This window comes from Neoarius graeffei, chromosome 28 (genome assembly GCF_027579695.1).
Source record: "Neoarius graeffei isolate fNeoGra1 chromosome 28, fNeoGra1.pri, whole genome shotgun sequence".
In the NCBI taxonomy this organism is placed as follows: domain Eukaryota; kingdom Metazoa; phylum Chordata; class Actinopteri; order Siluriformes; family Ariidae; genus Neoarius; species Neoarius graeffei.
In genome coordinates this window covers 29,410,466-29,428,337 of record NC_083596.1, presented here as the reverse complement: position 1 = coordinate 29,428,337, position 17,872 = coordinate 29,410,466, and the positions used below count along the sequence as shown (strand labels likewise).

The 17,872-nt window shown below is 41.4% G+C and overlaps 1 protein-coding gene across 3 annotated transcripts in view; it reads right to left on the bottom strand.

The window, feature by feature from the left end:
- Positions 1-371: 371 nt before the first annotated feature.
- Positions 372-17,872, bottom strand: part of ungb (uracil DNA glycosylase b) — a 32,031-nt gene continuing 14,530 nt past the window's right edge. For 2 of the 3 annotated variants that reach the window (XM_060912302.1, XM_060912303.1), the window contains one exon: positions 372-719. In XM_060912302.1, coding sequence (XP_060768285.1) covers positions 563-719 — 157 coding nt within the window. In that variant the 3' untranslated portion in view covers positions 372-562. The remainder of the gene's footprint in view (positions 720-17,872) is intronic. The other variant, XR_009651829.1, reaches the window with a different exon arrangement.

The window sequence follows — 17,872 nt, the reverse complement described above, 5'->3', positions numbered from 1 at the left end:
GAGGTACACTGCAATATGGATGTGAGCAGGGAGTAAAACTCTTGCAGTTACAAAAGTACCAGCCCCCCACTGTAACCCTAGCTATGCAAGAGGCTGATAGAAACAGAGATTGGTGCTGTCCAATGCACCTTAAGGGCCTGGTTAGTATTGGGATGGGAGACTGCCTGGGAAGACCTGGCATGGGAGGGGACTTTTTTTTTCTTTTTACTTTTGTTATTGTTAGCGTCTCATTTAAACTTGGTGTCAACATGGTGCAGACATATGTTTATATCAACATTAAGGAATGAAGGAAAAACACAGTCAGGATTTGGTAATTTCTTAACCATTTCCCAGGGCAGACCACTAAGGTAAACTGCAGCCAAATCATACAATTTATCCAACACTGCATATTTAATAAATGAATTTCAGGGGCAATATTGTAGCACAGCAGAGAAGGAACATTATTTCTTTGGTATTTTGTGGGTCTACATATCTATTATCCCCTCAGTAACATTTTGTCCAGACATTAACATTACAATTATACTGAATATTTAAAAACCCACAATAACATTTAAAAATATTTCTAAAAAGTACTCTGGTCACAGTGCATTCCAATCAACTGGTGTCTTTCCAGATGCTTGAAGTAAGATGTTGGTCTTTGAGAAGTGTCTGCATCCAAAAAAGCCCATATGAGCAGAGTATGGTGAGGGATGGCTTGTCTCAAGGACATGGTGCTGTGACTGTAAATAAGAGAAATTCTGTTAGCCACAGTGGCAGAGCAAAGGACCATATACAGAGTTACATAAATAGTGAACAGTTAACAGGCCTACAGAAATTATACACGTACAGTGGTGCTTGAAAGTTTATGAACCCTTTAGAATTTTCTATATTTCTGCATAAATATGATCTAAAAACTCATCAGATTTTCACACAAGTCCTAAAAGTAGATAAAGAGAACCCAGTTAAACAAATGACACAAAAATATTATACTTGGTCATTTATTTACTGAGGAAAATGATCCAATATTACATATCTGTGAGTGGCAAAAGTATGTTAACCTCTAGGATTAGCAGTTAATTTGAAGGTGAAATTAGAGTCAGGTGTTTTCAATCAATGGGATGATGTGTGAGTCAGGTGTGAGTGGGCACCCTGTTTTATTTAAAGAACAGGGATCTATCAAAGTCTGATCTTCACAACACGTTTGTGGAAGTGTATCATGGCATGAACAAAGGAGATTTCTGAGGACCTCAGAAAAAGCGTTGTTGATGCTCATCAGGCTGGAAAAGGTTACAAAACCATCTCTAAAGAGTTTGGACTCCACCAATCCACAGTCAGACAGACTGTGTACAAATGGAGGAAATTCAAGACCATTATTACCCTCCCCAGGAGTGGCTGACCAACAAAGATCACTCCAAGAGCAAGGCGTGGAATAGTCAGCGAGGTCACAAAGGACCCCAGGGTAACTTCTAAGCAAATGAAGGCCTCCTTCACATTGTCTAATGTTAATGTTCATGAGTCCACTATCAGGAGAACACTGAACAATAATGGTGTGCATGGCAGGGTTGCAAGGAGAAAGCCACTGCTCTCCAAAAAGAACATTGCTGCTTGTCTGCAGTTTGCTAAAGATCATGTGGAAAAGCCAGAAGGCTATTGGAAAAATGTTTTGTGGATGGATGAGACCAAAATAGAACTTTTTGGTTTAAATGAGAAGTGTTATCTTTGGAGAAAGGAAAAGACTGCATTCCAGCATAAGAACCTTATCCAATCTGTGAAACATGGTGGTGGTAGTATCATGGTTTGGGCCTGCTTTGCATCTGGGCCAGGATGGCTTGCCATCATTGATGGAACAATGAATTCTGAATTATACCAGCAAATTCTAAAGGAAAATGTCAGGACATGTGTCCATGAACTGAATCTCAAGAGAAGGTGGGTCATGCAGCAAGACAACGACCCTAAGCACACAAGTCGTTCTACCAAAAAATGGTTAAAGAAGAATAAAGTTAATGTTTTGGAATGGCCAAGTCAAAGTCCTGACCTTAATCCAATTGAAATGTTGTGGAAGGACCTGAAGCGAGCAGTTAATGTGAGGAAACCCACCAACATCCCAGAGTTGAAGCTGTTCTGTATGGAGAAATGGGCAAAAATTCCTCCAAGCCAGTGTGCAGGACTGATCAACAGTTACCAGAAACGTTTAGTTGCAGTTATTGCTGCACAAGTGGGCAGAGGTGGAAAAACTGGATTGACAAAGTAAAAGTCCTGCTTAGGTTTTCCTTCTGCCTGTGCTCTCAACACAGGTGATTTCACCAATTAGCTCATCAACCTGGCTTAGGGGATGTGGTAATTAGGATCAGCTGGTTCATTGAATTGGCTGGAGCAAAAATGTGGCAGGGTTTTTACTTTCTGCACCCGGGTTTTTCCACCTCTGCAAGTGGGTCACACCAGATACTGAAAGCAAAGGTTCACATACTTCTGCCACTCACAGATATGTAATATTGGATCATTTTCCTCAATAAATAAATGACCAAGTACAATATTTTTGTCTCATTTGTTTAACTGGGTTCTCTTTATCTACTTTTAGGACTTGTGTGAAAATCTGATGTTTTAGGTCATATTTATGCAGAACTATAGAAAATTCTAAAGGGTTCACAAACTTTCAAGCACCACTGTATGTATTCAGACCTCAGATGTATCAAAGAGCTATGTGTAAAGGGTGGAACTTTCCTAAAACAGAGACATGTCTCAATCATTGCATTCATTTTCACCTTTGGCTGACTGTAACTAGCCTGACAGTCAATGTGAAATGCTGCTCTCAGTCAGGAAGGAGTTGTAAAATACAGCAGTCAAGCTGGACAATTTCTCCATCCCACTGTAGTTTGCAACTGACGTGACTAACAGGAGATCTTTGCCTAATTATGTTACTTATTGTTGTTTCCAGTTGATACAGTAAGAATTCTCCTTTCCTTCTCATTAAATTAAACATGATAACTGACAAAATAAATTATAGTGTTCATTTTATAAATCACAGTTGGGATACATTCACATAAATTCAGTGAGTGTTTTCTGCACATTTTTATCATCAGGCTATACTATGGCATACATTAACAGAGTAATAAAATGTTTTCACTGCCACTGTTGCATCTCAGATCTAGGTATTCTTAAAATTTAAAACTATTCAAGCATATATTTTTTAAATTATACAAATCTATTCACACATAGCATCAGGAAACATCATGTTTTCGTGTTCTGAAAAGGCGTCTTCGAGCTTGTGCAGCAGATGGAGAGCAACTGCAGCATCTGACTCAGAAAACTGCAGCTGCCTTGCTCCCGCGAGGTGTTCATGCACGGATGGATCCAGATCGATGCGACTGATGCACGTGCATCGGTCAGAAATATATGTGCACCAGTGGTATCGGTCATGGGGCGTTTGTTTCTTTACTGCTCGTCGGCTCACACAACAACCCAGTGGTTCAGGATCCAACCACCTGTGGTAAGCAACGATTCTTGGGTTTCATGTGATGTCACATCCACCTCATTAATTATTCAGAAGTTTAGCTGGTGGTCTACCAAAGCTCAGGTGACAGTGTTTGTATGAAGAAGGTGCATTGCTCACATGAAAAATGTCTTACGCTTGCATTGTTTTAGGTTGTTCAAATCAAACCATGAAACTGATAAAAGTTTATTCAGGGTTCCCCGTGAACTAATATAAAAGGGTGAACGAACAAAGGATTTCACAAAAAGATGTAGAGAAAGGTGGCTTTTGAACCCCTCACTGAAATCAAAGGGAGCTGAGTCAAAGAAAGCATGCTCAAGTTTGCAGTGATCACTTCATGAAAGGTTTGTATATCCCTCTCAGCTATGTCGTTAGTGTTTTCCAAGCACTTTCCTTGATATGTGTCGTTATTTTACGGTACTTTTTTTAGTCATGAAGTGCTAAAGTCCCCAGCTGTTTCTTTGTTTATTCCTCACTTGATGGCTGCCATACTGAAACAACATGTGTCTCACTTTCTTTAACAGGGTGTCCTAGTGTTTTTTTCAACGAGTCTTTCAGCAAGTGCACACGATCAAAACAACCACGAATAATAAAGTCCATACGCATGAAGGTCGCGACAAAGTTCTTACCCAGCCATACAGTTACAATGCACCGTGATCACTTCTCCATTTTGTTTAACTAAGATCCAGGTCTTTAAAGTGGTTTCTGATTGATCTCATCTCATCTCATTATCTCTAGCCGCTTTATCCTTCTACAGGGTCGCAGGCAAGCTGGAGCCTATCCCAGCTGACTACGGGCGAAAGGCGGGGTACACCCTGGACAAGTCGCCAGGTCATCACAGGGCTAACACATAGACACAGACAACCATTCACACTCACATTCACACCTACGGTCAATTTAGAGTCACCAGTTAACCTAACCTGCATGTCTTTGGACTGTGGGGGAAACTGGAGCACCCGGAGGAAACCCACGCGGACACGGGGAGAACATGCAAACTCCGCACAGAAAGGCCCTCGCCGGCCCCAGGGCTCGAACCCAGGACCTTCTTGCTGTGAGGCGACAGCGCTAACCACTACACCACCGTGCCGCCCGTTTCTGATTGATTATCTTTGTAATTGTATGAAAAACATACTTACACAGGCAAAAACAATACAGGATTCATTCAGCAGCGAATTGATACTGAGGTCCTTTACCCAGCCACATACAAAAAAGTTGTAAGCCTCCATATTCTTCCACGCTTTCATCTGTTTTGCAGTGTAGATGTCTGTCTGCAACACCAGATAGTTCAAGGTGTCGGGGAACTCGACTGAAGGGTAGTTTTCAAGATTGTATGACAAATCCCAGATTGTAGGGGTCTATTCCATTGTACATAGCAATCTTCTGAATATATCTAAAATGAGCAGTGGCTTCTAGATTACAAGCATACTCTGATAAGTTATTGCTACTTGTTCTTCTTCTTCTTCTTTTGAGTAATGGCAGATCACAATGTACTTGTATACTGCCACCTACTGCACAGGAGTGTGTGAAATGATCATGTCAAATCCATTTGGGCAGAAAAAAAAAAAAAACTCCTAAATTCTTTCTATGAGCTTTGTATCATTAAGGTATGACATAAGGGCTTTAATTCTTTCTACTTGTTTGCACTGCGGCAGCCGTTTTGGTTTGCTTGACCACCAACAGTTTTACCGGAAGTGAAATCGCTAAGAAAAGTCACGTGAATGAAACCCAAGAATACGTACCTGACCTAATTACCTGTATTCTCACAATGCTTTCTATTCTTCATGTGCAAGTGACATCACACTTGACATCCCAAGCTGGAAATTCGCCATGTTGGAAGATAAACAACAACCAGCGCTTCACATGTGAGCTGCTGTAACACTTTGCGATTTTCTTTTGATTTCATTGCCTTTGAAGAAAGACAATGCCTACTTTGTGTGCGGGATATAATGCTACTCGTAACAAAGAGAAACAGTTCTTCAGAATTCCCAAAATAATTACAAATGGCAACAAAAGAGATAAACTCTCCAGAGAGCACCGTGGTTCAAAAACATACATTGTAAGGACTTAACCGAGGAAAAAGCTAATTACACCCGCATGTGTGGTGATCACTTTATGTCTGATAAGAGTTCATTGCTAATTAAAGCTATGTTTTCTGCTGATTAAATTGAACTTTGGCGCTTCAGCGCAAACACTCTGCTTCTCACCTTGCAGGAGCACCAACAAACCTACGCAATAAAACAAGTACAGACTTTTCTGCTCCTCCTACTCAAGCGAGTAGGACGCTTCTTTGCTTTGCTCCTGCTTTCTTAATCTTTATTTCTATACTTTACTTTCTCATTGAATTTCCACTATTTTTTTATTTTTTATTTTTTATCTTTATAAGCTTTTAATTTAATTTTAATTTAATTTCCACTATTTTTTTTTTTTTTTTTAAATGCCAGGAAGCAAAAAATCCTGCAGAAAATGCATGGAATTAGAACAGAGGATTTCTATTCTGGAATCTAAGATTAATGCTCTGCCAAAGACGGACGAATTAAAAGCGATATCTCAGGAAAGGAGTACTGAAACAGTGGCTGAGAATACAGAGATTGCACTCTGACAGACTGAGGACATTGCAGACCAAGTGGAAGAATTCATAACTCAACCTGTAAGTACTGAAAACTGGCAAATGATGGGTGCTAAGCCAAAAAACAAAAACAGAAGAGTAATTACTTCAACACCAGCTCGCTCTACAAATTACAATAGGATCTACAATCCTATGGAAAATCCACAGCCCATAAGGCTTCAGAACAAATTTGAATGCCTCAGAGATGTGGAAGAGGATTTGTCAAGCGGACAAACACATAGTAAAAAGAGATCACACCAAGATCGAAGAGCTGTGAGAAGAGGCAAAAAGCAGCTCGTAACACCACCTGATCCCACAACCCTTGTTCTTGGTGATTCCACTGTAAGACAATTTAAAGGTTATGAGATGATTATTTGTTGTCTTCCAAATGCATCCATCTCTGACACCAAAGACAGCATTTTGAAACTCATGTCCAAGCATAAAACTATTACACGTATCGTTGTGCATGTGGGAGCAAATGATGTTTTCAGAGAACAGCTGTTTGTCCAAGATGATTTCAGAAAACTTTTTTCTGAGCTCTATAAGACTGGAATTCAATCTTTTATCAGTGGCCCACTCCCAGCGAAAGGAAGTTTTGCTTTTTCTCGACTCTTCAGTCTTAACACCTGGCTTGGAAAAACTTGTTCTTCATTTGGTATGAATTTCATAGACAATTTTAACCTTTTTTGGAATCGCAAAGAATTTTACAAGCCAAATAGCACTGAACTCAGCTGGATTGGAGCCAAAGTCTTAGCAGACCACTACAAACTTGCAATCTTTTCTCAGCCAGCACCGAGGAAAACAGTTGATAAGATGTCGCAGACTGACATAGTTACAAAGCCTAAACAATCATCTTTGCAAGTCGTCATCAAGGACACACAAACATCTGACTTGCAGGCCTCCCAACATTCAAGGACAGACGACTCCACTTCTCCTCGGATGGATTTCCCAAATAGCATGAAAAAATTGCTCCCAATGGCTACACTTTCCTTTTCCAGCCCAAATCTGTCGCGACAAGCAGTGTATCCAGTTCATCAAAATTGTGTTCGTCCAGGACTTTCAGCTGGCTACAAATCTTTTTCACCATCCAAAAGATACATGTCCTCTCCAATCCTTTCACCCTCAAACCAAATGGAACATTTAGAAAGTCTTGTTTGATGTACTCTGGGTCCCTGCAAATGGATGTAATGTTGATAAAAAGCTGGGACCCGATGTTGACACTATTCCTGTGTTGATAAGAAACAGAAAACATAGAGCACATTTAACCCTGGGGGTAAACCAATCTAATCTCCTTCCTGTTTTAAAACAGCATCAGAGTGCACAACCAAATATTGCTTCTAGAATTTCTGTAAAGCTAGCTCTTCTGAACATTAGATCACTTTTAAACAAGTCATTTTTAATTAATGATCTTATTTGTAAACACAATATTGATTTTTTGCTTCTAACTGAAACCTGGCTGGATCAAGCAAATAGTGCTACCACCCTTATCGAAGCAGCTCCCCCAAATTTTAATTTTTTGAATGTTACCCGACAAGGGAAAGGTGGAGGGATTGCAAATATATTCAAAGTCTCTTTTCAATGTAAACAATCCTCACTTGGTGATTTTACGTCCTTTGAACACTTATGTGCACTTGTTACATGCTCTCCTAACATATTATTATTAACTATTTATAGGCCTCCGAGACATTCAGCCAAAGTCTTTTTTGAAGAGTTTGGTGAACTGTTATCAGTCATTTGTTTAGAGTTTGATTGTCTTATTATATCTGGGGATTTTAACTTGCATGTAGATAATACTGATAACATTTATGCCAAAGAACTATTTGCAATTATTGATAACTTTAACCTGGTACAACATGTACAGGGACCAACCCACTCTCGTGGTCATACTCTTGACCTCGTCATCACAAAGGGTCTTACTGTTTCTTATACTGTTGTTGACCTGGCCTTATCTGATCATTTCTGTGTTTTCTTTGAAGTTTCTATGTCTCCTCACATTCAGAATAGCTCAACGACTATAGGTAGGAGAGTCATAAATGACAACACATGTTCTTTTTGAGCAAGCTCTCTCTCAGAACTCAACCAAAATGTCAGACTCTGTAGATGATTTACTGGAATTTTTAAATTTAAATATGACCCAAATTATGGATGATATTGCTCCATTCAAAATAAAAAAAGAGTCAATGATAAGCAGAAAGCACCATGGAAGCAGTACCCGGCTGTTAAACTGCTAAAGAGAGAATGTAGAAAGACTGAAAGAAAATGGCGCAAATCTAAACTTCACATCCATTATCAAATCCATAAAGAGATGCTTTGTAATTATAATTATGAAATTCGTAAAGCAAGACAGTCTTTCTTCTCCAACATCATCAGCAGGAATATGAACAATGCCCGTGTGCTATTTTCAGCAGTAGAGAAGCTAACTAATGCCCCACCACAATTAGCACCTGAACTTCTATCAGTTAATAAATGCAATGAGTTTGCATCTTTTTTCAAAGGTAAAATTGATAAAATAAGGCAGAATATTTCTCATAATATATCTAAGTTGCAAAAAATTGAAAAACTGCAATCACCAATGACACAGATAGATAACTTTAACACAATGTCAGAATTTTGTTTAATTGATTATGAGACTCTTGAAAAAACTGTACAAAATCTCAGTTCTTCAACATCTGAACTGGACATTCTGCCCACCAACTTTTTTAAGTCTGTTCTTCATCTTATAATTACAGATATGCTTCAAATTATAAATACATCCTTGGAGACTGGCGTTGTTCCTGTGTCCCTAAAAAAAGCTGTTGTAAAGCCCCTTCTTAAAAAAAATAATCTGGATCCTTCAGTGTTAAATAACTACAGGCCAATATCAAATCTACCATTCATCGGGAAAATCCTGGAAAAAATTGTCTTCAATCAATTAACTGCCTTCTTGATATCAAACAGCCATTTTGATAATTTTCAGTCAGGATTTCGTGCCAATCATAGCACTGAAACAGCACTGATTAAAGTTATAAATGACATACGTCTTAATACTGATGCAGGCAAAACATCGGTCCTGGTATTACTGGACCTCAGTGCAGCTTTTGATACTGTTGATCACAACATACTGCTATATCGACTTGAACACTGGGTTGGATTGACTGGTAAAGTTATCAATTGGTTAAAATCATACTTAAAAGATAGAAGCTTCTTTGTTACCCTGGGAAATTGTTCCTTAACGTCAATGCCCTTGACCTGTGGTGTCCCCCAGGGGTCGATTCTTGGACCATTACTTTTCAACCTTTGTATGCTCCCACTTGGGCAAATTATCAATAAAAATTCAATTTTGTATCACTGCTATGCAGATGATACCCAAATGTATTTTGCTCTATCACCTAATGACTATGCCCCCCTTGAATGTCTCTACCAGTGTATCGATCAAATCAATAGCTGGATGTCACAAAAATTTTCTTCAGCTGAACACAGATAAAACAGAAGTAATTCTATTTGGAAAAAAAGACGAAAGACTCAGGATTACCACTATTCTTGCCACAAAAGGGATTAAAACTAAAGAAATGGTTAAAAATCTTGGTGTTTTCATTGACAGCGAGCTAAACTTTGACAGTCACATGAAAGCAATCACTAAAACAGCATTTTATCACCTAAAAAACATTTCCAAACTAAGAGGACTAATGTCAAAAAATGATCTGGAAAAACTAATACATGACTTCATCTCTAGTAGGGTTGATTACTGCAATGGCCTTTTCACAGGCTTGCCAAAAAAGACCATCAATCCAGACTTCAGCTGATTCAAAATGCAGCGGCGAGGGTTCTCACACGAACAAAAAGAACAGAGCACATTACTCCAATTCTAAGGTCCCTTCACTGGCTTCCAGTAAGCTACAGAATTGACTTTAAAGTATTGCTGCTGGTATACAAATCTCTAAATGGTACAGGGCCCAATTACCTCTCTGATATGTTGCAGCGGCCTAACCCAATCAGATCTACCAGATCGCAACAGAAAAATTTACTATTAAAACCAGTTGTTAAAACAAAGTGTGGTGAAGCAGCTTTTAGCTACTATGCAGTACATCTATGGAACCAACTGCCAGAGGACATTAAAAATGCTCCTGCTGTTGGCAGCTTCAAATCTAGGTTAAAGACCAAGCTGTTTTCAGATGCTTTCTGTTAAATAATTAATATTTTTACATTTTTTATAATCTTTACTTTCTCTGCATGTTTTAAATTTACTTTAATTTTATTCAATTTTATTCCGCTGTTTTCTTTTTCTTTTTCTCCTTTTTTCTTTTTGGCATTTTATTATTTTATTTCTACTATTGTTTAATTCTTATTATTTTCTTTTAATTCTTTTAATTATTTTAATTAATTGTTTTAGAATAAAAATAAAATTATTTTATGTAATTTTATTTCTCTATTGTTTACTGTTTTTGTTTTTGCTTCTGTAAAGCACATTGAACTGCCATTGTGTATGAAATGTGCTATATAAATAAACTTGCCTTGCCTTACAGATTGGGCACCAACACTCAAATTAGGACACGATAAGATCAAGATGAAAACTCATCTCACAGTATCAAGAAGCAACAGGACAAATGAAAGCTCTGTTATGAAAGCCAGATTAGAAGCAACTCAAATCTTAGCGAGTTTGGATACACAAGGAGAACAAGGTGGGTCAACTTTACCAGGTGAGATATTAGCGATACTATTCCAGTAACCCAGTAAGTTTGGTTTAAGCACTTTTTTGTTTTCCATACGTACCAGAGGCAAATGAAATTGTGCCTGAAACCCTCCCAGCAGAGACGCACACCGAAAGTGGTTTCCAGACGGAACTCACTGGGTTACAACTATCTCAAATGGAGCAGTGTAAGAGAGATGACTTGTGAATTGGTGGATCATTAAGTGCTAGTCTAACGATAAAATCCCAGGTTTTCTGTGTGATATACTCAAATAGGTTGTAAAGTTCACCAATAAATTTAAAAAATGGTTCGAAAAATAATTTACATCTGAATTATGTTCCAAAAATCGCTAAAAGTTTATCCGCCATTATTAGATCACAGCGATTCACATACAAGCGGCACTGCATGTGTGATGTCATATGCGCCCTTTATTCTCTGCAGTGGCATGCGTTCTTGATACTGATTCTTTTGACAAAGACAGGAAAGCTCTTCAAATTCGTCCTCGGTCTTTGGTTGGTTGTCTGAGGATGATTTAGAACCTAAAGCCACGGAGAAAGAGGCGGACGAATATCCTGCAAGCCAAGTTGCTCGTGAAGAAGAAGAGCAGCAACTGCTCCAGCGGTTTTCTGGAACCCAGGAAGTTAATACATAGTACAAATTTGCTTATTCTTTTTTATTTTAGTATTATTTTTTTTTTACTGATTTGGTGTTCAACTTTCACAGTTATGATAAAGCAGTGTCTCTTTGTAATTGTCATCTTTGTAACCTCACTTGGTAGGCACAAGGCTAAATAATGGCAGTAACTAATTAGGCACTTACTTTCATTTTCAGTGCTGGAGCCTGCAGGAGCAGGTCGCGCGTTGTTCCATATGCAGTGTGCGCAGTGAGTGTGCAACAGTCAGGAATTTGTTAGGATTCACCTCCAAAACTAACGCTACGTTCACACTGCAAGGCTTAATGCTCAATTCTGATTTTTTTGTGAAATCCGATTTTTTTGTGAGGTTGTTCACATTAACAAATATATGCGACTTGTATGTGATCCTCAACGAAAAGCGACCTTGCAGGATGCGCATTGCAGGATACGACGACGTCACACGCAGTGAGCATGGCCAGTGTTTACGGAAGTAAAACCGCCCGGTTGCGGTATGACCCATCCAATCTAGCTTGAATAGCTGTATCCCCCAAATGGAAATCAGCTCCCTAACCTCTGAGTCCTTCCATTGAGAAGATTCAGAACCTTCACAGCCCGAAGCGTCCCTCGCATTGATGTCATGCGCAGGGGCGCAGATACGTTTTTTGAACTGGGGGGGGACAAAGCTGCCAGCAAACCAACCCCAACCCCGATATGCCTGTCAAACTTGTTGTGGGTTACCATAGCAACCAAGCTCGAGCTCGCAACCTGTGCAGTCTGCGCAGCTCAACCAACCGAATATCAGTCTTTGTTTTGTTTTATGTGAATTGTTGCAACTATGTATATACTGCTGTGCACCTCAATAAACCGAATGGTAATTAGTCTTTTGATTTTTCCGTGAGGTTTGCCTTATGCAAAGAAAGACAGCATAGACGTTTTTTCCTCCCTATTGAGGTATTTCACTCACGTGACCAAGTCATGTGATGCTGCCATTTTGGACGGCACGGCTCGAATCAGTTTGAATGCGAGGAAGGCGACAAACGAAAAACAAAAGAAAAAGGAGCGAGATGCAGAAAACACCTTCACTATCCAGTGATGTAGGGCATTTACAGGGCGAGCAGAGGGAGAGGTATTTGCAAAAATTGAGGTTAGCAGGCTTAGAGAACGACGTTTACCTGCTTCCACCAGGATTGTTCACTGACGTACGGAAGTACACGAAGCCCTCGTCTTTACCTGACTTCAGCCCACATGATCTGTATACCTATGTCGTTAAAAACCCATCGCCATACACAGGTATTGATCTGAAAGCGTATAAGAGTTTGGATGCCTACAAATATTTTGTGTCAGGCTGGGTAACATGCCTACATCAGCGGGTCGTCCCTGGAGCCGGTGGTCGCCATCTGATTACAGCTAAGGTTTGTTCACATTTTCATTTACTTTCGGTCCTCAGGATAAACAAAATGTTATTAAATGTCATTGAAATAACTTCTTAGTCTGTTGAGACATGGCCCGTTATAAATTTGCTGTTACCAGGCAATGACCAAGAACTGTATTATTAGGGTCGGTGTCTGTGTTGTAGCAGTGTACTAGCAGCTAGCTGTTAGCACTAGCTAATGTCAACAACATAGTAGCTAGTATGTTACTGTAGCAATGTTTACGTTCAGTCATTTGGATGACTGTTAAAACCTTTCAGTCTCAAGTTTTTCCTTTACTGGATTTACTAGTTTACTGAGCTAGCGCTCTCCGGCCAGGCCGGGAGCCATCGCGCGCTCTCCGTCCGAGCCGCGAGCCATCGCGCGCTCTCCGTCCGAGCCGGGAGCCATCGCGCGCTCTCCGTCCGAGCCGGGAGCCATCGCGCGCTCTCCGTCCGAGCCGGGAGCCATCGCGCGCTCTCCGTCCGAGCCGGGAGCCATCGCGCGCTCTCCGTCCGAGCCGGGAGCCATCGCGCGCTCTCCGTCCGAGCCGCGAGCCATCGCGCGCTCTCCGTCCGAGCCGCGAGCCATCGCGCGCTCTCCGTCCGAGCCGGGAGCCATCGCGCGCTCTCCGTCCGAGCCGGGAGCCATCGCGCGCTCTCCGTCCGAGCCGGGAGCCATCGCGCGCTCTCCGTCCGAGCCGGGAGCCATCGCGCGCTCTCCGTCCGAGCCGGGAGCCATCGCGCGCTCTCCGTCCGAGCCGGGAGCCATCGCGCGCTCTCCGTCCGAGCCGCGAGCCATCGCGCGCTCTCCGGCCGAGCCGCGAGCAATCGCGCGCTAGCTCAGTAAACTAGTAAATCCAGTAAAGGAAAAACTTGAGACTGAAAGGTTTTAACAGTCATCCAAATGACTGAACGTAAATATTGCTACAGTAACATACTAGCTACTGTTGTTGACATTAGCTAGCTTGCCGTCCAAAATGGTGGACACCGGGGCGTCACGTGACCCTGTGACGTCAGGTGAAATACCTCAATAAGTGTGTGTGTGTGTGTGTGTGTGGGGGGGGGGGGGGGGGGACCGAGCGAGGTGAATTTAAATCTGGGTGGGACGAGTCCCACCCTCTATCTGCGCCCGTGATTATGCGCCATGTTGTTGTAACTTTTTTTGAGAGACCCGCCGCCTACTTCAGCGCAGAATAGTGACGTTTGTGGCTTGTTGATGACGTGTAAGTCGGATGAATGCGACCTGGCGGTTCAGACTGAAGTCGCATATGAAAAGAGCGGATAGGAATCGGAATTAGGACCACATGTCCAAACGGCTTGGGTCGGATTTGAAAAAATCGGATCTGTGTCGTTCATATTGTCAATAAAAGATCAGATACAGGTCACATATGGGCGAAAAGATCGGATTTGAGTCACTTCAGCCTGCAGTGTGAACGCAGCCTAACGCTACGTTCACACTGCAAGGCTTAATGCTCAATTCTGATTTTTTTGTGAAATCCGATTTTTTTGTGAGGTCGTTCACATTAACAAATATATGCGACTTGTATGTGATCCTCAGTATGAACAAAAAGCGACCTAAAAGTGTTCCGCTTGCGCATTGCAGGATACGACGACGTCACACGCAGTGAGCATGGCCAGTGTTTACGGAAGTAAAACCGCCCGGTTGCAGTATGACCCATCCAATCTAGCTTGAATAGCTGTATCCCCCAAATGGAAATCAGCTCCCTAACCTCTGCGTCCTTCCATTGAGAAGATTCAGAACCTTCACAGCCCGAAGCGTCCCTCGCATTGATGTCATGCGCAGGGGCGCAGATACGTTTTTTGAACTGGGGGGGGACAAAGCTGCCAGCAAACCAACCCCAAACCCGATATGCCTGTCAAACTTGTTGTGGGTTACCATAGCAACCAAGCTCGAGCTCGCAACCTGTGCAGTCTGCGCAGCTCAACCAACCGAATACCAGTCTTTGTTTTATGTGAGTTGTTGCAACTATGTATGCACTGCTGTGCACCTCAATAAACCGAATGGTAATTAGTCTTTTGATTTTTCCGTGAGGTTTGCCTTATGCAAAGAAAGACAGCATAGACGTTTTTTCCTCCCTATAAATGGGGGGGACCGAACGAGGTGAATTTAAATCTGGGTGGGACGAGTCCCCCCCTCTATCTGCGCCCGTGATTATGCGCCATGTTGTTGTAACTTTTTTTGAGAGACCCGCCACCTACTTCAGCGCAGAATAGTGACGTTTGTGGCTTGTTGATGACGTGTAAGTCGGATGAATGCGACCTGGCAGTTCAGACTGAAGTCGCATATGAAAAGAGCGGATAGGAATCGGAATTAGGACCACATATCCAAACGGCCTAGGTCGGATTTGAAAAAATCGGATCTGTGTCGTTCATATTGTCAATAAAAGATTGGATACAGGTCACATATGGGCGAAAAGATCGGATTTGAGTCACTTCAGCCTGCAGTGTGAACGTAGCGTAAGTTGCTCTTAAAACTACAACCTTTTCTGCTTCTAACAGTACCAATTAGTACCATATACACCGTTTGTTTGTGTGTGTGTGTGTGTGTGTGTGTGTGTGGTGGTGGGGGGGAGCGCGTCAGTGTGCACTTATCCTTATTTATTTTTTTACTAAAATCACTGTATCTCTGCAACCATAAAAGATTTTTTCAAAATTCCAAAACCTATGATCTTCTTATGGTGTCCCTTTACAGAGAGCTGATTTTAAGATGAATTGAAGCTGTTTGAAATTTTAAGGTAAAGTCCCTACAATAATCACGGAATTGGCACGAAGGAAAAGGCCATTGCAAAATTAATTTATAATCACTCTGTGATAAACTTCGCTGTGTATTTCTGAATCTTGTCATTACCTTTTTGTCCACTGAAACACAAGCAACATTATATTGCATCTAAAAACATTATTTCAATATCAAATGAATGGACATGCCATCCTGTTATCTCTCTCAACTAACTCATCAGTTTTTTTCTGTATTTATAGGCTCTGAAAGAGATTCTCTCACAACATGAGCAAAATGTACGCTGTTCAATTAAAACTGTATCTTCAGGTACTATTAACACATCATATCCATCTTCTGTCAAATACTACCTGTAAACAAAATAAACTGTCTAAACAACCACTGTCTCCTGCTTTTGGTATTTTTCATCCAAGTGTGCTCTAGCCAAAACAGCCATCTGTGTCTACTGCTGTACAAATAGCAGCTCCTCCTTCTTCAAATACTGCATCAGGCACAAACAGAAACAGCCTTTCCACCCTCTCCTTCAATTACAAGATCTGAATTTTAGTAAAAAATAAATAAGGGTAATTGCACACTGAACCCTACTACTGCCACCACCGCTGCCACACACATGCGCGCGCGCACACACACATCTCTACTTAACGTTGTAGCACAAAATAGAAAGGGTCTACATGGTCCTAACTGGTACTGTTAGAACCAGAAATGGTTGTAGTTTTATGAACAACTTAGTTTTGTAGGTGAACCCTAACAAATTCCTGGCTGTCACGCGCTTGCTGCACACAATGCATATGGCACAACGTGCCACCTACTCCTGCCACTCTAGCACTGAAGATGAAAGTAAGGCCGAATCCCATTTCACCCCTTGGACCAACCCCTTGGCCCTTCCCCTCCATTTTGCGCGTTCACGTGAAGGGGTAGGGGTATCCCAATCCCAGTTAACGCGGAGGGGTAGGGGAAGGGGGAGGGCTTCTGTACCCCTCCAAACGGAGATTTTCCTGGAGCTGACTCCGAACGAAGGGGTTTGAGTGATTTCCCACAATGCCATGCGGATTTCAGCGAGATTTCATGCGGATTTCAGAAAGATGGCGGTTCCCGCGGCGAAAGATTGTCATAAATGTATTTTCTCCATTATTTACGTGTTTTAAGTTGTTATCCAGAGGAAACACGCCGCTTGATTCACTTTCGAGCTGAGAATGAGCAGCGATTTCTGAAATCCAAGCTGCTGCTAAAAAGCTTTGGGAGTGAGTATTGTTTTCGGTTGCTTTACTGCGTACGTTTTGTTCTGTTATTCTCGCTTTTATTGTTTACATGAGTGTTCTGACACCTCATTCTGTCGGATGTGGTGCACGAAGCGCCAAAGATATCCCATTCAGTGGTGTTAGTTAACAAATCACACCCTGCCAGCAGAGATTTCTGGTTCTGGCTCTGACTGTAGCGGCTGGTCGCAGCCAATGACGCATTTGGTCGCGTTTTGCTAACGTAAACGCTGACAGAGGTACGCGATGACGTATGCGATCGTTGAAGGGCTATCCCAATACGTAAGGGTTGAATTTCAAGCCCTATCCCTTGTAGCTCAGTTTCAAGGGGAAGGGCCAAGGGGAAGGCGGAGGGGAAGGGGGAGGGGTAGGGGTAGAAATTAGAATTGGGATTGGGCCTAAGTGTCTAATTACTGCCATTATTTAGCCTTGTATAAAACCTCAGAACTGCTATCAGTGAAAAGGTTAAAAGACTAAGGACAACTAATACATTCAAGCAACAGGCTAAACACAAGCTTGACACTTGTGCAGTGAGCTCTTTGGGATGGCGCTTCTGACTTTTGTTTCCAGATCATAGGAACTGCTCCGCATATCAGATGTTGCTCAAATTTATCTTTTTTCAAAATGTATGGAGCAGATACCAAACTGTCCTGTCGGCTTGAAGTTACCCCTCTTTGTTTGTACAGATTGAACCCATTCACTCTGTAAGTGTCCTGCCAACTTTGGGCTATAATGGATCAAAATTCTGCTTTTTTTATCGGCTACACTTGAACATCCTTGAATGACACACTTCTTAGGAGGCATGCTTTGGTTTTAATTTTGTTGTGGAATTAAAAAAAAAAACATTAAAAATGTGCCACACTTTGCAAAGCAGACGAAGCCAGAAATGCCACGAACTTTCAAGCGTTTCGCATATGACGTCACTTCCTTTGAATTAACAGTAACTTACCAGGAACACATTCGTGTAATGGCAGACTCAAAGAGCTTTACCAACTAGACAGAACATGTTCCCAGTCTTGTATTAAAATACAATTTGGACAGTAAACTATTTAACATGTCTGTTTTAATAAGGTAT